This window comes from Melitaea cinxia, chromosome 13 (assembly GCF_905220565.1).
Source record: "Melitaea cinxia chromosome 13, ilMelCinx1.1, whole genome shotgun sequence".
Classification (NCBI taxonomy): domain Eukaryota; kingdom Metazoa; phylum Arthropoda; class Insecta; order Lepidoptera; family Nymphalidae; genus Melitaea; species Melitaea cinxia.
Genome location: NC_059406.1, coordinates 12,422,009 through 12,442,944, shown reverse-complemented (window position 1 = coordinate 12,442,944; position 20,936 = coordinate 12,422,009). Strand labels below are relative to the sequence as shown.

The window sequence follows — 20,936 nt, the reverse complement described above, 5'->3', positions numbered from 1 at the left end:
ATGGCTTATAGTTATATCGATTATTTGTACTAAATTTGTATTAAATAGATCAAATTAATTCAGTTTACTAAATACGGTCTATTTATTTGATATGAAATAAATTAATAAATTATTTCTTCTTCTTCTTCTTTAATTTATGGCATGTCATAATAAATTATTTATTGGTCATTTATACAGCGTGGAAATTGGTGGAAATGACACTAAAGTGACACTGACAGTAGGAGAAGGGTGAATACTTGGTGAACACAATGATATAAAAAATAAAAAAGTGATAATGTATTTAAAATTGGCTTCTGTTTATAGAAAGGATCTTTTTCTACAATAATAATACATTATTTCTCACCTCAAAGGGTGAATAGCTGATTTTCTCAATATTTTTCTTTTGGTATACTTCCTACTTACGAATTTACGAAGTTTAGCTTTAGTTTTATTTATATTGTTTACTATTATAATTATATATATTACCAAAGATAAAACCATCAGTAAAAATCCAGTAAAAACATACGACTTTACTTGACTTTGCTGTTTGGAAATACGTATGACAAACAGGTATTTTTTCTCCGGCATTACTGATCCAGTCCAAACATCATTTATATATATTCAATGTACTCTGTGGCATAACGGGTCTTTAAAATAAAACGTTGTCTTTTGTCTATGGACAGTGTTTTGTTAACCTTTAGAAGATTTAGACGTGTATCCACGAAAAATGTTGCGGAATTTAAATAAACTCGTTCGAACACAAAAAGCTGCATTCGCAACCGCCACAGCTCCAGCCCCTCACACAAAACCTGAAATTTTATACACAGGTGTAAGTCCCCTACGTTTTAATTATGTAGATTTAATATTTTCGTATAAGGCAAATTAGAATTGGGAAGCACAAGTTCTATTGATAAGGTGATATTTATGAACAATTCTAATTTCCATAACAGTGTAGATATATAATATAGATTATTATATAAAGGCGCACATGTGGCCTGTGGGTATGTTATGTTTTATTTATCTATATACGAAAAAAAAAAACTATTTTATAGTTTGCGTGGCTATTGAACGATGAAAAATATAGATACTAATTAAACAATAATGAGATATACAAATAATTCACAATATTGTTTTCTAATGTTTACGCAAATTCCTCTCATTATAATGATTACTTATATAAATTCACAATTCTATTCTTCCATTAGTTCTTTTTTCAGCTTTCTTGCGACGATTTCTTATATGTTAGGCCATTGGTTTTGGCTAATTATTTTATCGTTTATTAGAATTAGATCAGAGAATTTCAAGGTCATAAATTGATTAAATTATTTCTAGTATTACGATTAAAAAGGTGACTAAACTATAATACCTATGTTTTCTGCTCTCTTAAAGTCAACTAAAGCAAAATTGAATTGCTCTAAAAATAACTTTGAATCATAGGTATGTATTGACGAGGAACGGGTAAAATACTCGGCGTTTTTTTAGACAAGTTTCATAAAATATTATAATAATGAAAACTAGTTTATGGTTTGTGTGATATATTTATATTATATTATTAGGTGCTTTATTACGAAAAAGTATACAAGTACTTATCCTAAATTAACATTTTGTAAAGCATTTATTATTTTTGCGCTCCAGCCTTATACGAATGCTTGTAATGTTTATAACAATATAACCATGGCTAAAATTTTTAAATATACGAAGGTACATAACTACATACTCTTACAACATGAATGCTATGGAATAAATTACTTAGAAATAAAAAGTCTTCATTATCTCATTATGTCTTACAAAAATCCCAATAAGGCCTTTAATTCAACTAATCATTACATTAAACTTTTAAACAAAGTATAGTCCAATGAGATGTATCTTTCCGAAGATATTAAAAAAATTGTCAACTGACAATTCAAAACTGATTACCTACCCCTACAAACAATCCTAAAAAATCGCGTTCGAGGCATTACCTCTATCGTATCGACGTGATGTCACCATTGGATATTATTTGAAATTTTATTTCAATGATGGTTTTGATTATTTCAAATAACTACGAAAAAAACATTTAAACCAGGCAGCAATTAAAATTTTTTTTCGTTTTCCGCTTCTTGGGATTTATATTTTTAAGGCGCGCCGCATTATTCGTAGGCCTCCCCATAGCTAGTTACAACAATTACTATTTAATATACGACAATAAACAATAAACAATAACGAAATTTACTGTAGTATACCCGATTTAGTCTAGAAAAATCCTGCTTTCGTTTACAAAACAGACTATTATAGGCACTAAAAAGTAAAAATAATATTATTGTTATCACATACTAAAGATATTGTTATGTAACAATGTTTTCATTTCGGAAGGTTATCGCGCTTACAGAGATAAACACTGATATTATAAATAGTTAGCTGTGCCTCGAGGTGTCACCCGCGTTAATTTGAGGAATAAAATAGCCTATAGCCTTCCTCAGTAAATGGACTGTCCTAGACAAAAATAATTTTTAATGCGAACTTAAAAGTAGTTGTAATTCTCGCGTAAATCTCGATTTCGCAGAAATTCCAGGATAATAATTGTGTTTGCTCGCAAACGAAAAAAAAAAACCGACTTCAATTACATCGACAAGTAATACAACGTAGATCGACGAAAAAATAGTCAAGCAACTACGCGTTATCAAAGATTACTCAAAAAGTAGTTATCAGATCTCGATAAAATTTATATGTGACCACATGATAAACATCAGCTTTCGATTAAATCAAAAATTATCAAAATCGGTACACCCAGTAAAAAGTTATTGCGGATTTTCTAGAGTTTCCCTCGATTTCTCTGGGATTCTATCATCAGATCCTGGTTTCCTTATCACGGTACTAAACTAGGGATATCCCCTTTCCAACAAAAAAAGAATTATCAAAATCGGTACATCCAGTAGAAAGTTATGCGGTATAATACAACGTAGGTCGACGAAAAAAGCGTTAAGTAAAAACGCATTATTAGATATAACTCGAAAAGTAGTAGTTAGATCTCAAATAAATTTAAATGGGACCAATTGGCACACACCACCTTTCGATTAAAACAAAATTTGTCGAAATCGGTCTACCCGGTCAAAAGTTCTGATGTCACTCCTCCTTTTTTGGAAGTCGGTTAATAATAGCCTAAAAACGTAGCCTATAAGTTTCTCCACAACCTCCTCTTTCTTCTATTGAAAGTCCCATAAAAATCGGTTCAACCATACTAAAGATAAGCCCGGATAAACAGAAGACAGACAGGCTGACAAAAATTTCAAAATCGTTGTTTGTGTTGAAAAAACACAGATATTTTGAAATCACAGACAGACACTTCAGTATTATTTATATGTATAGACAGACGCGCATACTTGATCATTATTTTGTTGCAATGTTATTTTAAAACTGCGAGTATCTCCTAAGATATTCATAAAAATCGAATAAAAGTAAAAGGAAATTTTGATATCATGTTTATAAAAATAACTTCGCAAATAATGAATTATTTTAGAATAAATTATTACGATGATTAGCATAATAAAGTTAGAGCCCACCTTAAATGATAGACAAATATGCTGTCGCGGACTTTTTTTTTAGAACTTTTAAAGGGGAACAATTCTGTCATACATGATTTTTTGCGAAACTTTAACTGTTTACGCAGCGCAAGCAGCAAAAACTCTTCAGCTTTGTAATATTAGTATAGATTATCTTTATCATGGCAGATTTTTTTTTTATACTTTTAATATTGGTAGTATTCCTTTTTTTTACGGGTGATATCCAGGGTGCCCGGGTAGGCAGTCCTAGACCGTATGTCGGCTTCAGCACTGGCGCAATACCGACCAAACCCCTGCGGGGAACCTTCAGCCGCTTTAATTGGCGGGTCCCAGATCTGAAGGCAACAGGATCCCTGTGGGGAGCCTTCAGCCGTTTTAATTGGCGGATCCCGATCTGAAGGCAACAGGATCTCTCCAGCGACAGGCTGGCCTACTATTATTATTGTTGATTGATAAATCTCGTAAAGAATGGGACGATGCTTACATCGTTTTAGCTGCTTTACAATATTATAGATCTTACTAGCTGACTCGGCAAACGTTGTCTTGCCACTAAACGCTATTTAAAAATAGGGGTTGGTGGTAAAAGGGTGAAAATTTAGGTTGTATGTATTTTTCAACGCCAAATCATAATAAAATAAAATAAAAAATATCTAAAAATTAAAAAAAATTTAGAGGTAGACTACCCTTAACGTTTAAGGGGATGAAAAATAGATGTTGTTCGATTCTCAGACCTACCCAATATGCACACAAAATTTAATGAGAATCGGTCAAGCCGTTTCGGAGGAGTTTAACTACAAACACCGCGACACGAGAATTTTATATATTAGATAAAGGACAAGCATACATGGTAGTTAGTCACTCTTATGCTGCTTTATTATCTTTTACTTGTTACTAGCGACATCACCATAATAAATTTTCATTTTCTATTAAAATCTGTTCGTAAAGTATTAAACTATATCTTTTAAATTTCACAACTTACCAATCACTTTGCCCGTGACGGTGTTAAAAATAGACAGACAAAATATGACTAATTCAAAATCCTGACAAGAGACATTCATTAATTGCAGCTCTTTATCAACAATGAATGGGTGAAAGCATCCGATGGCAAAGTTTTTGCAACAGAAAACCCTGCGACCGGCGATGTTATCGCTGAAGTTCAACAGGCTGGCAAAAGTGACATCGACAAGGCTGTTGATGCAGCTAAGCAAGCATTCAAGTAAGATGTTAATCGATTATAAATTGTATTTTACTCGTTACACCTTTTCTGATTTTACATAACTTACCACGAGTATCATTCCGAAAATCACGATATTTCAGTGACGTTGCTGACGTTGTGGTCTCAGTGACTTAGTCGCGTTAAGTCCCGTGGAATTAAAAGCATTCAAAATGACGGTGAAAGTTTATAATGTTAAACGTTTATTACTTGTCGAGTATTGTAATCGTCCATCCCGGCCCAGATTGGGGTCAAGATATTGAGCTAGAAGAGTCCTTGGGCCTTTACAGGGAATGCGTATAATAGATTTAAAAAATAGTGTGTTACACCGCTAAGAAGACAGTATCCCCTCTAGTAATTATCAAGTTATCGATAATTAAGGCGAATTAATAAACAAGGCCTGACTTTATTATTAATATAGATACATATATAGAAAACAAGTAACATATTTTCGTTTTTAGGATTTTTAGACATTACTATGTAAATGTATATTTTTAATGTGTTGCTAATTTAATAACAAAACAAGTCGTTCTATTGAAAAGCCTGTCCATAAAATTGACCACTTGTTTCAAACAATTTGTAACATACATATAAACTCAAGTCAATAAAACTTGCTTTGTAACTATTTTATAAATAAATACCAACTTCTATTCTATTAATAAATATGGTCGTGAGGCCCGAACTGAAATATGCAAATTCACCGTAAACAGTTATTTGAACATTTTTTATGTGTATCGTCGACCGACTTTTATATACATTTATTTATATACATACATATGCCACCTTATATCCGTGTTTGTATGGCAAATTAAAGTGATCGGTACTGTGAAAAATATGATTTTTATTATACAGGTAATGTAAATTAATAAATAAACAAATTTTGTATTTTATAATATATAGGTACTAGCGACCCGCTCCGACTTCGCATGGGTACAATGCTAATACTAAATATAATATATAAAAGTGTTTATTTACGACATCACATTACAAACCTCTAAAACTATCAGTTTTCCTCTACTATATTATGCGTGTATTATACATATAAACTTTCCCCTGGAATCATTCTATTTACTAAAGAAAACTGTAGATCTAAGCATACACTCAGCGGGAAGCGACTTTGTTTTATACCATGTAGTGATTAACGTGAAAATAAAGTGACACAATGAGTTGTTAAAAATAAACAACGAGTTGTTAACAATAAGTTGTTCAAATTCAAATGTAGGTAACTAGGTACCTACATAAACAACATGCCTTGATCTTTCGATATGTGGTTCAACGCTTAGTTTGGAATTGTTCAGACTACTAATTATACTCATTTAAGTGATTGGCTTTAATATATATCCTACTTAAATAATTATATCTGTCTCGGTTTATTTCACAAACTGCTTAAAAAAAAAAACATAATCAGATACATAAGATTTGCTATCGAGAGTAAACGTTTTATAGCTATAGTTTTTCGTCATTATTGATTTGTATGCGAGTGACAAAATAAGGAATTTTATATGTAGGTCTTGGCATCTATCTCAAATCTGGACATCTGCGCGTGTAATAAAATTTATCTCTGTACATTATAAAAATATGTTTTTATAATTTTTTCTCTAATCGAAAAGCTTATTTCTCTGTAAAGAAACATTATGATTATTTTATTATTGTAGATAATAATTAACATGACTTAAGCTTCAATTTTAGAAATTTGATTGAAGTTAGAAATCTATGATATATTAGTGGAAAACAAATTTAACTTAACGATTCTGAGTAATCGTCGTATCTATCGAAATAATAGCAATAGGTATAATATGTCAATAAGGATAAGGAAAAAGAAAAGGCAAGACGTGCAAGTACTAAATAGTTGATTTGAATGTTTTCGAAATGAAAATAATTTGCGTAGATAATTATAATTGTGTTTGCTCGCAAACGAAAGAAAACCGACTTCAGTTACATCGGCAAGTAATACAACGTAAGTGGACGATAAAATAGGCAAGTAAATGTGCGTTATCAAGGATTACTTACTCAGAATGTAGTCATCAGATCTCAATCAAATTTAAATGGGACTACACGACAAGCATCGGCTTTCGATTAAAACAAGAATCATTAAAATCGGTATAACCAGTGAAAAGTTTGTGGTATAATAAAACGTAACTCGAAAACTACTTGTTAGATCGTAATTTAATTTAAATGGGTTTACATGATACACACCACCTTTTGATTCATTCTTCAAAAAAAAAAATAGAATTAATATCCCGCTGTCACGCATGTCTTCATAACCAAGAAATACCCGTGAATTGTCCGAATGATTGCCAACCCATTGAAATCGTAGACAACCACACATATCTTGGTTTTATAATAGATCGCAACTTTAACTGGCAGCCACATATTAATCGTATGTGGCCTTTTTGCCCAACATCGTAATAATGAATAAACTGCATCTCTTTCCATACACGCTTGCTGACATATTTTATTGCATTTATAACCTCTGTCTTATCCTACGGACTCAGTAGTTATGGACCTACTTATCGCACTTACCTAAATAGTATTTATCGATTACAAATAAGAATAATTAAAAACATTGTACCGCCTAAAATTAAATTGGACCGCGCTAATAATGATAATTTGTTATTCAAAATCTGTAAAACACTCCCCGTTTACGACCTTGTCAATTACAATTTACTTAAATAACAATTCTTTAATTAAAATATAAAATTACCACACGTCAAGTAACAAACAAAAAAATAAAAATACATACGGCAAACGTACCAGCGCTTATCTGATTTCTGTTTTAGTCAACAATCTCGATTAGTATTAAGAAATAATATAACTCCAACAAATATAAAATACAAACTTAAGATGCATTTCTTGAAAAAACTATAATAGCCTGTATATGAGTATATTGTGTCGTAAACATAGCTTCTCTGTATGGTTATATATATTTTTATTTACTGAGCTGCCCGGCTGCTGGATTTCTTTTAATACGGTCTACTACCTTCATAATTATGTTGTTTTGTTTTGTTTAAGAACTGTATTGTGATTTTTGTGTTGCGAACTTGCGAATGATTGTTGAACGACATATTCCTATGTAACCGTGTGTATTTTTGTTACGTGTTCGTATGATAATAATAAATAATAAAACATAAGGTTAAAAAAATTATCAAAATCGGTCCACCCAGTCAAAAGTTCTGAGGTAACATACATAAAAAAATACAATCGAATTGAGAACCTCTCATGGAAGTCGATTAAAATACATAAATAATATAATCATAGATAAAGTAAGAAAAAATCTATGAATATAATACATAACATACATATTAAATTGGATACATACTAATGTATGTATCAAATTTACCTAGTTTTAAAGTTGAATTAAGAGTTTCTCTTGTGTCTTGTCCTGCATTAATTTAAAAAAAAAAATTAAGGGTACATTTTAATTTATTGAAAGTTATTCTTAAAAGTACTGAAAATAAGTCTAATTATGTACTCATTACTTACAAGTAAATGTTTATCGTTCATATGTCCAATAGATTGGGGTCAACATGGAGAAAGATGGACGGGTCACATCGAGGGTACCTCATCAACAAACTGGCAGATCTGATAGAGAGAGATAGAGCGTATTTGGCGGTAAGTACAAGATGGATATACAATACGGGATTACATATAAAAATATAAAATTTCTGAAGGAAATAGAAAAAGTATGACTTAAATTACTTATAGATATGTCATTTCATACGACAATTAAAATTAATTGTAAAGTGTTACTGTAATATAACTGAGTATATAATAAATATAATGAGTATATAATAATAACAACTGAGAATCGTCTATGTACATATAAGTATGATTTATATGTCAAACGTTATATCTATTATGTTTATCGATCAACGAGTTTCCCTTATTTCAGCATTATTGCAAGCTTCACCATTTTCAAGGAGCCGGTTTTGCATATATAGCTAATTGTTAGTGACCATGAAAATATAAAAATATAACGTCATATACATATTTTTATATACATACGCTTACATCTAGATAGTCGAAATCGAAAAGCTATATAGTGAATAATTATAATATTAGTAGTGGTTTTTCTCTAATTACGCTAGAACACTTTAGAAGGACGCTGACGCAGCGAACTTGGCACTCTTTATTTTTTCGTGAAAATATTGTTTTTTTTTTTTCGTTTACACAAACCTGTCCTAAAACTAAACTTACTGAAACAACGAACACAAAAAATTATCCAATTTGTTATCAATTGTCGTTCGGAAGTTACGCGCGTACATACATTTCGGTGATTTATTTTTATTTATATATAGATTACTAGCGACCTCTGTCCGTCCATATTTTTGCACGATAAGTAATCCCCAATATATTATATACTAAAACCTTCTACGAAATACGCTGCATCTTAATGGTATAAGTATTATTCCGATCGGTTCAGCAGTTATCGCAGTATAACCGAACAAAAAAACCGGCTCTCCATGTATGAGTATAGATAGATTGTATTGTCGTTGTGCATTACAATAAAAGGATGATATTTTTGTGTATTGTTGTATATTATCGCTAAATGTAATTATACTCTAGCGATACCGTTTTGCATTCGCGAACCTACGTAAGCAGATATCTTTTTATTAAACAGTAAATAGACAATTTAAAACCAATTTATAATATACTCACTAGTATATTATATAATAGCTAATATATAATATCTATACCTTACTAGCGACCCGCCCCGGCTTCGCACGTGTGCAATGCTCATACTAAATATAATACAGAATGTCTTTATATACAACTTTCACAGCTTGTTTGTCATTAGACAACGCAAACATGTTTTCTTTAGAGGTTACTATTGAAAGAGCGACATATAACCATGTAAAAAACACTCAAAGCTCAAATCTAAGCCTGCAATATCACTACATAGTATAAAACAAAGTCGCTTCCGGCTGTCTGTATGCTTAGATCTAGAAAACTACGCTACGGATTTTGCTGCGGTTTTCTTTAGTAAATAGAGCGATTCAATAGGAAGGTTTATATGTATAATAAAATACATCCATAATATACAAGAGGAACACTGATAGTTTTAGAGGTTTCTAATGTGATGTCGTAAATAAATACTTTTTTTTTTGCGCATATATTATATTTTATATTTAGTATCAGCATTGCACCCGTGTGAATCCGGGGCGGGTCGCTAGTAAGTTATAGATATTATAAATAACCTGTAGTTCGGTGCTATATTGCAACACAATAGACGATTGTGTTGAATTACAAGTGAAAATATAATTACATATTATATGTTTGTCATCAAATAATCTTTTGTGGTAAACAAATGATAGTTATGTTGGTTCAAGATAGGAGTACAATAGAATTCATTAAACTCACAATGAACACTATATAAGTGTAAAAATTTAATTTTTTTATAATTTCAGATTTTCGACAGATATATTAATTATGCTTTCCACTGCTTCGTGATTTCAATACTGGTTTTAAATTAAAGCATTTTAAGAGTAAAATACTAACACGATTCAGTCTGTAATATCCCACTGCTGGGCATAGGCTTCTTTCCAAATAGGAGAAGTTTTGGAGCTTAATGCACTCCGCTGCTCTACTGTGGATTGAATCTTATTTATATATTATACATAGATTATACTTATTTTTACTTTACAGAGTCTAGAAACTCTAGACAATGGCAAGCCATATCTGGCGTCTTACCACGGCGATCTGGCGTCTGTAATTAAGAATTTACGCTATTATGCTGGCTGGGCTGATAAGAACCACGGCATGGTACTCCCAGCTGATGGGAAGTACTTCGCCTACACGCGCCACGAACCCGTCGGTGAGGTTTTTTAATTGCCAATAGTTTTAGTAAATTAAACTCATTACGTTAAATAGATTTTATTTTTTAATTAACATCAAGGTTCTATTAAATAATTTTATATTAGACTGGAGATCCGTAAAATTTAACATAAGATTTATCTTATTTGTGTCTGGAGCTAACCTCTCTAAACTTGTATGTATGAAGAAATAAATCAATACATATAATAAAAATGTAACGGGTCGCTGTCTGTATATTTAAGATATATGAGAAAAAGTATTAATAATAATAAAAATAATAAATACTCTTTATTGTACACCACAAAGAAACATTACAACAAAAGTGATACGTGAAAAGAAAGATGTACAAAGGCGGTCTTATCGCTAAGAGCGATTTCTTCCAGACACACCTTTGGGCATAGGACATAGCGAAGAAAAAGAGAAGCGGTAGGGAATTGTACAAACAGTTGATAAAGAATTGGCATATAGTTAACAAGCAGTATGATATTAACAGAAGTAAATATACATATACACATTCAAATACAATATACATACACATACATATATACAAATAAATATATACATATATACTATATAAACAAAATACTACATAATATATATATTTATGGCGCTGATAATGATATTTATGAGCTATTTAGTGACAAAAAATGCGCCTTTAGATATTTTTTAAAACAAGCAAGAGATTGAGCTTTTCTTATAGAGAGAGGAAGAGCGTTCCAATGTTGTACAGCTTTAACAGAAAAAAAGTTTGAATAAAAGGAAGTAGTATGAGAAGGAGTTTTGAGTGTGGGAACGTTCATGAGTGTCACAGAGAAACTCAAAGCGATTTTTTAGATAAAGCGGTGTATCTGGATGGAAAAGTACACGATATAGTAAAGAAAGGATGTGAGTATTCCTGCGAAAGCGGATAGGGAGCCACTTGAGTTAATTACGAAAATCGGAGACATGGTCATATTTGCGAAGACCAAATATGAACCGTATGCAGAGATTCTGGAGGCGCTCAAGCTTATTTAACTGCTCCTCTTTAAGGTCTAGGTAACAAATATCAGCATAGTCAAGAATCGGTAGTAGGAGTGACTGTACTAAGTCACTCCTACTACCATTTTGGTAGGCATAGGAAGAAAATATTGAAGCCGGCGGAGGGATCCAATAGCTGCTATTATTGTACCTTTATCAACGCAAATAGCACCCAAAATAATGATTGTCAGAATTTTGGTCTGTTTGTCTGTGCGTTTGTGCACGCTAATCTCAGAAACAGCTTATCCGATTTAGATGTGGTTTTTACTAATATATTGTGGCAAGCTTAGCTTAACATTTAGTGAATCACGTTGAACATGTAGTCACTATTCCACGCGGACGAAGTCGTGAGCACAGCTAGTTATACATATAAATATAATTTTCAGAATAAGATTTGGATTGTATGTATCTGTTGCGCTTTCAGTTGCGGGTCCGAACTCCGCACATAGCCTCCAATATTGGCCATACAGGTACTAGGGGCCGTGGAGTATAAAGCATTTATTTATTTATATATTTTCCAAACTACGAACATTGGCGAAATAATTTAAACTTGGCGCTTAGGGGGCGTTCATAAAATACGTGAGATGGTTAAGGGGGGGAGGGGATCGAGAGAGGGGGTACGTTGGAGAGAGGGGGGGAGCCTTGGCAAATATCACGCAATTTTTTTTTTGTGATTGAAACAATAAATCCAGATTGTACATGCTTATGATTTAATCTTAAGCGTAATCGTAATACGATTAAGATCATTCACTAATTTGTTCGAAAGAAAATAATTTCATTCATACTTCGACGTTATACATCTACTGACTGTCAAACCACCATATTTGTTTTATACCAAATAGCTCAATTTAATCTGAATTTACGGTACAGCGTAACCCGTCCTTTGTTTTCGCGTCAGGAGATCAAGATTTTAAAAATCTCACGTGAGATTGGGGGATGGGGGAGGGGGTTGAATAAAATCTCACGACATCTCACCAGGGGGGGAGGGATGGACGGAAAATTTAAAAAACACCTCACATAATTTATGGACACCCCCTTACCTTCAAACCGAATCAATTAAATCAACTTATCCACTTTTATTTGAAGGTGTCTGCGGTCAAATCATACCGTGGAACTTCCCTCTGCTGATGGCGGCGTGGAAGTTAGGGCCCGCGCTAGCCGCAGGTTGCACACTTGTTTTAAAACCCGCAGAACAAACGCCGCTCACTGCCTTGTATCTTGCACAACTAGTCAAGGTAAAGTAATTCATTACAGTAACACAGCGGTTACTATTGACCACTACCAGTGTTTGATCTAAACTTACTTTACTGTTGAGTATTATTTTATAATGCTTAAAGGGAATTATTTGTTCAATTTCTAACAAGTGGAACATCTGCTAACTTTCAATACAACCATTTTTATTTTCTGCTTACCGTTTTGACTTTTTAGTCACCCTTCATTGGTTGCTCAACATTGGTATCACTCTATTTATTTTCACTACTCATCCCTCCAGTATTTTCAATTTACTGCACTCACTAATTTACGTTATCTCTCGTCCACTTCACCTCTTCAAACTCCTTTCTACTCTTCTTATTGTTTATGGTAACTTCTCCAGGAAGCCGGCTTCCCCGCCGGTGTGGTGAACGTGGTCCCGGGCTACGGGGACGCAGGCGCGGCACTTGTCGACCACCCTGACATTGACAAAATTGCTTTTACTGGTATGTACCTAGATAGATGACGTTTTAGGTCAGTTCGTATAAGCTCAGATTTATGATTTGGACTTCAGATCCTACATCTGAATGGCGTTTTTAAGACCTCCTCAAGAAGTTGAATGCGCTACCTAACGTAGACTTTTAATTCTCATCAAAACGAGCTCTCAAAGAGATCCTTTTTCTGAACTTGCAAAAAAGAACACAAAAAGATATTCATTTAGACTCCAAAAAATTGACTTCCCCTTCATGAGATCATTAAAAACTCTGAATTCTGAGGTCATAAAAATGAACTATTTAAGACGTCATACTCAAATACTGAGATCTTTATGATTTGGATGCTGACCGGGTATATATTAACTTCCACTAGTGATTATATATCGCTTGATGTTTGATTTTTTGATACGTAAATATGTTTGTGTGATATTCAAGTGTTTTTGGGAAAACCTAATTGTTTTTACAAAAATATAATTAATCCAAGTTACTCTTACTCTAGGCCTTATAATCCCAGCGAGATCGAAGATACTGTACATTATCAACATCGGGAGTAATTCAATTCAATTGTTCTAATGATTTGAGATGGAAAAGGATGGAATCTTTAATTCTCAGATTAATGAGCCCAAATGCTAAATTATTCTTTACAATCTATCTCATGGATTTACAAAACTTTAGTTTCGGGAAATTTCTGAGAAATCTATATCCTGCAACCTGTAAAGGAGCAATGTGGTGATATTTTCATTGACAGAACTTCTTCGTTCAAATACATGGACACTCACGGTCTCCTAAATACTAGACAAGGGATTTCTTGAGGTAGGCCATAGCAGAAAATATCTTAGTCCACTTTAGAGCACCTCAACCTTACAGAAGATCAAAGCTGAACTGAGGTGTTACTCTTAAGTATTGCTTTAGTGTGGTGCTGTTCCTGTCGTGAGTAAGGTGGCTAGAGCTCCGGGTGAAGGTTGAAGATAGGGCCAGAAACGCGTTAGCAATGCTCCTGGTATTGCTGTTATCTATAGGCTACGGTAGCCACGCATCAGGCGGATCGTGCGCTTGCTTGCTACTTTTGTACTCCTTCCTACCTATCATTTTTGACGCGTTAGCGTAATGCTCACAGCGTTGGCTTATAGCTGTTTTATTGGCGATTTCGGGTTCGATTCCCGCACAGGGCATACATTTGTGTTTGCCGTGGTCTGCGCGTTTGTGCTTGTGTATTGTGTATGTTTTCGGACCCCCGACATAGGAATAAATCCTAGCGGGGGCTGTTGAAGCGTTTATTTATTTGTAAAAAAGGGGCTAAATCGAATATCGTTCAGGGTCGACGGAGGTGGGCAAACTGATCCAGCGCGGCGCGGCAGGCTCAGTGAAGCGCATCACTCTAGAGCTGGGCGGCAAGTCGCCCAACATCGTCCTGGCAGATGCTGATTTGCGAACCGCAGTCGAGACCTCACACATGGCGCTCTTCTACAACATGGGACAATGTTGCTGTGCGGGTAAGACAATGGTTCTGACTGCCCGGGGATCTTCCATCAACCGCCTGAAGGCTCCAAAGGGGGTCCGGAAAAAATCGCGACGTCACAAAGATGGGCTGTAATGAGATGTCACGTCTACTTATTTTTCGTTGATATGTTCAATTACTAAATCAAAATAAATTATCCAAGAAACACTCTGCACCCTTGATATCTTTGGAAATTTTATCACAATGCTTAATTTTCCAAAATTAAATCATGTTTTGAAATAAATTCTGAAAATTTCAATATATTTGCACCAAAAAAGTACACGTGCTTTTGGGTGTGGAGGGAGGAGTTTCGGTGCAACAACTCTTCTTCTGTATAGAAGAGGACTTTGCTAAATAAGAGGTCCCTTCTTCAGTTTAACAGCAGCAAAGGAGTTACATTAAAGTAATTATTATTCTTCTAACCTGAGTTATAGACTAACATTTACCTTTTTTTGCTAGATAGGTAGATTTTAACGATGGTATCTGTACAGGTTCCCGGACCTTTGTCCAAGACTCCATTTACGACGAGTTCGTGTCGCTGTCTGCCGAGCGCGCCAAGCGCCGCGTGTTGGGCGATCCCTTCAAGCCGGACACCGAGCAAGGACCGCAGGTACCGTACACTCTATACTAAGAAATGGATGTAAATCCACTCCATTAGGTTGTGACCAGTTTAAGTATTTATTACAGTCCGTAAAAGTCCTACACCTGAGTAAGATTTCTTAGCGAAAGGGACGCTGAAAGTATATGTCTGAGTGGATATATTCAGCGGCTATCAGTGTAGTTTTAGTACGACATATTTGCCTGAATGTCTAACAATTTGCGATAAAAAAAACGTTGTTAATAATACACGTTTACCTTAAAATATCGTCTCACTCAGATCGATGGCGAGCAGCAGGATAAGATCCTGCGACTCATCAAGAGCGGGAAGGAGCAGGGCGCGCGCCTCGTGGCGGGCGGCGGGCGCGCGGGCGAGCGCGGCTACTACGTGCAGCCCACCGTGTTCGCGGACGTGGCCGACCACATGGACGTCGCGCGCACCGAGGTGAGCGGCTGGCTGCCGGCACCAGGCCGTATTCGGTGAGGGTAGAACGGCAGCGATCAATGCGCGGGCGAGCGCGGCTACTACGTGCAGCCCACCGTGTTCGCGGACGTGGCCGACCACATGGACGTCGCGCGCACCGAGGTGAGCGGCTGGCTGCCGGCACCAGGCCGTATTCAGTGAGGGTAGAGCGGCAGCGATCGATGGGCGGGCGAGCGCGGCTACTACGTGCAGCCCACCGTGTTCGCGGACGTGGCCGACCACATGGACGTCGCGCGCACCGAGGTGAGCGGCTGGCTGCCGGCACCAGGCCGTATTCGGTGAGGGTAGAACGGCAGCGATCAATGCGCGGGCGAGCGCGGCTACTACGTGCAGCCCACCGTGTTCGCGGACGTGGCCGACCACATGGACGTCGCGCGCACCGAGGTGAGCGGCTGGCTGCCGGCACCAGGCCGTATTCAGTGAGGGTAGAGCGGCAGCGATCGATGGGCGGGCGAGCGCGGCTACTACGTGCAGCCCACCGTGTTCGCGGACGTGGCCGACCACATGGACGTCGCGCGCACCGAGGTGAGCGGCTGGCTGCCGGCACCAGGCCGTATTCAGTGAGGGTAGAGCGGCAGCGATCGATGGGCGGGCGAGCGCGGCTACTACGTGCAGCCCACCGTGTTCGCGGACGTGGCCGACCACATGGACGTCGCGCGCACCGAGGTGAGCGGCTGGCTGCCGGCACCAGGCCGTATTCAGTGAGGGTAGAGCGGCAGCGATCGATGGGCGGGCGAGCGCGGCTACTACGTGCAGCCCACCGTGTTCGCGGACGTGGCCGACCACATGGACGTCGCGCGCACCGAGGTGAGCGGCTGGCTGCCGGCACCAGGCCGTATTCAGTGAGGGTAGAGCGGCAGCGATCGATGGGCGGGCGAGCGCGGCTACTACGTGCAGCCCACCGTGTTCGCGGACGTGGCCGACCACATGGACGTCGCGCGCACCGAGGTGAGCGGCTGGCTGCCGGCACCAGGCCGTATTCAGTGAGGGTAGAGCGGCAGCGATCGATGGGCGGGCGAGCGCGGCTACTACGTGCAGCCCACCGTGTTCGCGGACGTGGCCGACCACATGGACGTCGCGCGCACCGAGGTGAGCGGCTGGCTGCCGGCACCAGGCCGTATTCAGTGAGGGTAGAGCGGCAGCGATCGATGGGCGGGCGAGCGCGGCTACTACGTGCAGCCCACCGTGTTCGCGGACGTGGCCGACCACATGGACGTCGCGCGCACCGAGGTGAGCGGCTGGCTGCCGGCACCAGGCCGTATTCAGTGAGGGTAGAGCGGCAGCGATCGATGGGCGGGCGAGCGCGGCTACTACGTGCAGCCCACCGTGTTCGCGGACGTGGCCGACCACATGGACGTCGCGCGCACCGAGGTGAGCGGCTGGCTGCCGGCACCAGGCCGTATTCAGTGAGGGTAGAGCGGCAGCGATCGATGGGCGGGCGAGCGCGGCTACTACGTGCAGCCCACCGTGTTCGCGGACGTGGCCGACCACATGGACGTCGCGCGCACCGAGGTGAGCGGCTGGCTGCCGGCACCAGGCCGTATTCAGTGAGGGTAGAGCGGCAGCGATCGATGGGCGGGCGAGCGCGGCTACTACGTGCAGCCCACCGTGTTCGCGGACGTGGCCGACCACATGGACGTCGCGCGCACCGAGGTGAGCGGCTGGCTGCCGGCACCAGGCCGTATTCAGTGAGGGTAGAGCGGCAGCGATCGATGGGCGGGCGAGCGCGGCTACTACGTGCAGCCCACCGTGTTCGCGGACGTGGCCGACCACATGGACGTCGCGCGCACCGAGGTGAGCGGCTGGCTGCCGGCACCAGGCCGTATTCAGTGAGGGTAGAGCGGCAGCGATCGATGGGCGGGCGAGCGCGGCTACTACGTGCAGCCCACCGTGTTCGCGGACGTGGCCGACCACATGGACGTCGCGCGCACCGAGGTGAGCGGCTGGCTGCCGGCACCAGGCCGTATTCAGTGAGGGTAGAGCGGCAGCGATCGATGGGCGGGCGAGCGCGGCTACTACGTGCAGCCCACCGTGTTCGCGGACGTGGCCGACCACATGGACGTCGCGCGCACCGAGGTGAGCGGCTGGCTGCCGGCACCAGGCCGTATTCAGTGAGGGTAGAGCGGCAGCGATCGATGGGCGGGCGAGCGCGGCTACTACGTGCAGCCCACCGTGTTCGCGGACGTGGCCGACCACATGGACGTCGCGCGCACCGAGGTGAGCGGCTGGCTGCCGGCACCAGGCCGTATTCAGTGAGGGTAGAGCGGCAGCGATCGATGGGCGGGCGAGCGCGGCTACTACGTGCAGCCCACCGTGTTCGCGGACGTGGCCGACCACATGGACGTCGCGCGCACCGAGGTGAGCGGCTGGCTGCCGGCACCAGGCCGTATTCAGTGAGGGTAGAGCGGCAGCGATCGATGGGCTTTTTAACGAAAAAGGTTCAAAGACGCTCGCTAACTTGTCATCTGAATTTACAATAATGCATTATTTATTATTACCTGCGGCAAATAAGGCCCACCTAACTTTAAAACTAACAAACTCCGAAAATATTTTATATAGTAGAAAAAAAATGGGTCCAATTAATGTTTTTTTTTTAATTTAAGATAAGAATAAAAGATACAAGAGTAATATAGAAATCAGCATGGAAAGAAATATAACAATTTTTAAAAACTCTTGCCATGGGCCTTATTAAACAACCACTGTAAATTAAGGCCCAAAAATAAAATTTTCCTTTCTTGTGAAATTATCAACAAAACAAAGTAATTGGCATTTTCAGCTAAACACTTCCACAATTGTTTTTTTACATAAACAAGAGAATGACAATGGGCCTTTTTAAGCCCTAGGAGGTAATAAGGCCATTTTTTAAGTTATTACAAAAGTTATTACATTATGACGTACATAACATATCCTAAATCAAACTTTCAACTAGGAACTTTGGAATTATATTCATTTAGAAATATTGTACTTCAACGACTAAGAACTTACGAGTAAACAAATTAAAAAACAGGTACTATTTATTACCTAATGATAACGATACTTATTCATTACAGTTTTGACAATAAAATAATTTCTTATCATTTTTGGTCAACCCTACGCATTCTTCCAATTGACATAATTTGCTTATTGCGTTTTTCACAGATACTATTAATTATGTTCCATGTGCGTATCTTTATCATCAGAATCAATAATTTTATTTTTGATAAAACTTTAATTTAGCATTGCCATTATCGTTTGCATAGCCATCTATGCAAACAGCTTCAAGTTTTAAAAGTACTACATGCAGCCCACCGTGTTTGCGGACGACAATCGTATTTCGTTTCATTAAATTAAAAATATTAAATCCACACATAAAAACTGTCTAGACAATTTCATAAAATATATTACAGAAAAATAATATTTATCATGATATATTTATTACAATTGTTCAAGTAATCGCAAGTGATAACCGGTTTGATAAATTTCGTCACACTGACTAAAACTAGATAAGATTTTCCATTTAAATAATGATATTATATTTTATGTATCAATCTAGACACATTTTAAAATAATTATATTTAAATTTAGATCTTCGGCCCCGTTCAACAAATCTTGAAATTCTCACAATTGGATGAAGTTCTGGAACGTGCCAACAACACCGAATACGGCCTAGCCGCTGCTGTGTTCACCAAAGATCTCGACAAGGCTAATTATCTCATTCAGGTAAGGCTTAACGAAAGGATTGCAAAGTGCATTTATTTTTGTTGTCAAGATAGTTGTATGTCATTTGTCAATTTTAAAGAGATAAATATAGTATTTACTTGCTAAGGGGGAAAAATTAAATTAGCTTAGCATGACGAAATACGACAGTGCTTCTAAATGAAGTTACAATTAAAAAAAAAAATCTTTTAAAGACGATAGAATGTCATCATGTACTTAGAAGCCTGTTTACTGTTAAATATTTGTACATCTTAACATATTTTTGTATATATTTTAAAAATAATGAAAATTTTTAAAGGGTTTCAAGCTGTTGTAACGTCATATTTGTGGAAGGGTCGCTAAGTGTGACATAGCGTGACAAAAGGATAAGGGAGATCGAAATGGTACAATTTTGCGGGACGGTACCTTATAATTTATATTATTATTAATGTTAATATAATAAATATTTGTTCGCAGGGCTTACGCGCAGGAACCGTGTGGGTGAATGATTACAATGTATTTGCGAACCAAGTTCCCTTCGGAGGTTTCAAGCAATCCGGTCTTGGACGTGAAAATGGACCCTACGGCATCAAAAACTATACTGAAGTTAAAGCTGTACTCGTTAAGTTGACTGAAAAGAATTCCTAAAATAAACACGTAATACACGTACACTTATAAGTAAGAAGTCTTCCAAAAGTTGACACTGTAAACGGTAGCATTTGTATAAATAATAATTAGGAATATTTATAATTAAGTATATGAAGTTTGTTTTAAGCATTTCTTATATTTAATGAAAACTAATAAGGCTGTTTGACGATAGTGTAACTAACTACTGTCATTTAATGTTTCTTATTATAGTTCTATATATTTCTATGTAAGAAAATAAAACATTTTTTATAGTAACGAGACTTTATTTTTTTAACAATTGTGTTTTAAAATCAACCTAAACTCTTTTGAAATATTTTCTCTAAATTTAAACACAATCAAAAATGCACTCGAGACATATTCATTAGTAGACACAAGGTTCCTTTTTGTCCATGCAAGACACAAGAAAGGTTTATAAAAAAAAAAATTAAATTAACAGTGAAAATATAAATGATAAATAAAAACTGTGAATAACTATTCTAAAATCACAACAGTGGAATGTTTAGGTGCTACTTAATCTAAAATCACATAGCCTTTCACGATAAAAAACTAAAAAAAATAATAATAATGATTATCTAAAAAGAAAACATATTTAAAACTTTAAATATCTTTGGGTTTTCCAAATGCGATTTATCGGACGGCTTCGAGCGTATATGGCGTGGTATTTGATGTGAAAAAAGTAATCAAAAATTTGTACTCGTCGGTGGAAGACCTGCCACGAAATCGGCATCGCACTCAAACAATTACCCGAAATATAATCACGCAGTGGCCTCACGGCGTCCAGTACGTG

The 20,936-nt window shown here is 37.8% G+C and overlaps 1 protein-coding gene across 1 annotated transcript; it reads left to right on the top strand.

Annotated features, from left to right (window-relative positions):
- Nucleotides 1-649: 649 nt before the first annotated feature.
- LOC123659319 (aldehyde dehydrogenase, mitochondrial) lies at nucleotides 650-20,404 on the top strand. Its single transcript, XM_045594566.1, has 11 exons — nucleotides 650-808; nucleotides 4,586-4,734; nucleotides 8,247-8,343; nucleotides 10,378-10,546; nucleotides 12,649-12,797; nucleotides 13,157-13,259; nucleotides 14,564-14,740; nucleotides 15,237-15,355; nucleotides 15,623-15,787; nucleotides 19,391-19,525; nucleotides 19,979-20,404. Exons 1-11 carry the CDS (start codon nucleotides 707-709, stop codon nucleotides 20,147-20,149), a joined length of 1,536 nt encoding a protein of 511 aa, XP_045450522.1. The 5' UTR covers nucleotides 650-706; the 3' UTR covers nucleotides 20,150-20,404.
- Nucleotides 20,405-20,936: the final 532 nt, after the last annotated feature.

What these genes read in the sequence shown, in the direction of transcription:
- LOC123659319 (XM_045594566.1), top strand. Translation starts at nt 707, where the DNA reads ATGTTGCGGAATTTAAATAAACTCGTTCGAACACAAAAAGCTGCATTC. An exon ending in ACACCGAGCAAGGACCGCAG is followed by an intron (nt 15,356 to 15,622) that starts GTACCGTACACT and finishes CGTCTCACTCAG; the next exon opens with ATCGATGGCGAGCAGCAGGA. An exon ending in AGGCTAATTATCTCATTCAG is followed by an intron (nt 19,526 to 19,978) that starts GTAAGGCTTAAC and finishes ATTTGTTCGCAG; the next exon opens with GGCTTACGCGCAGGAACCGT.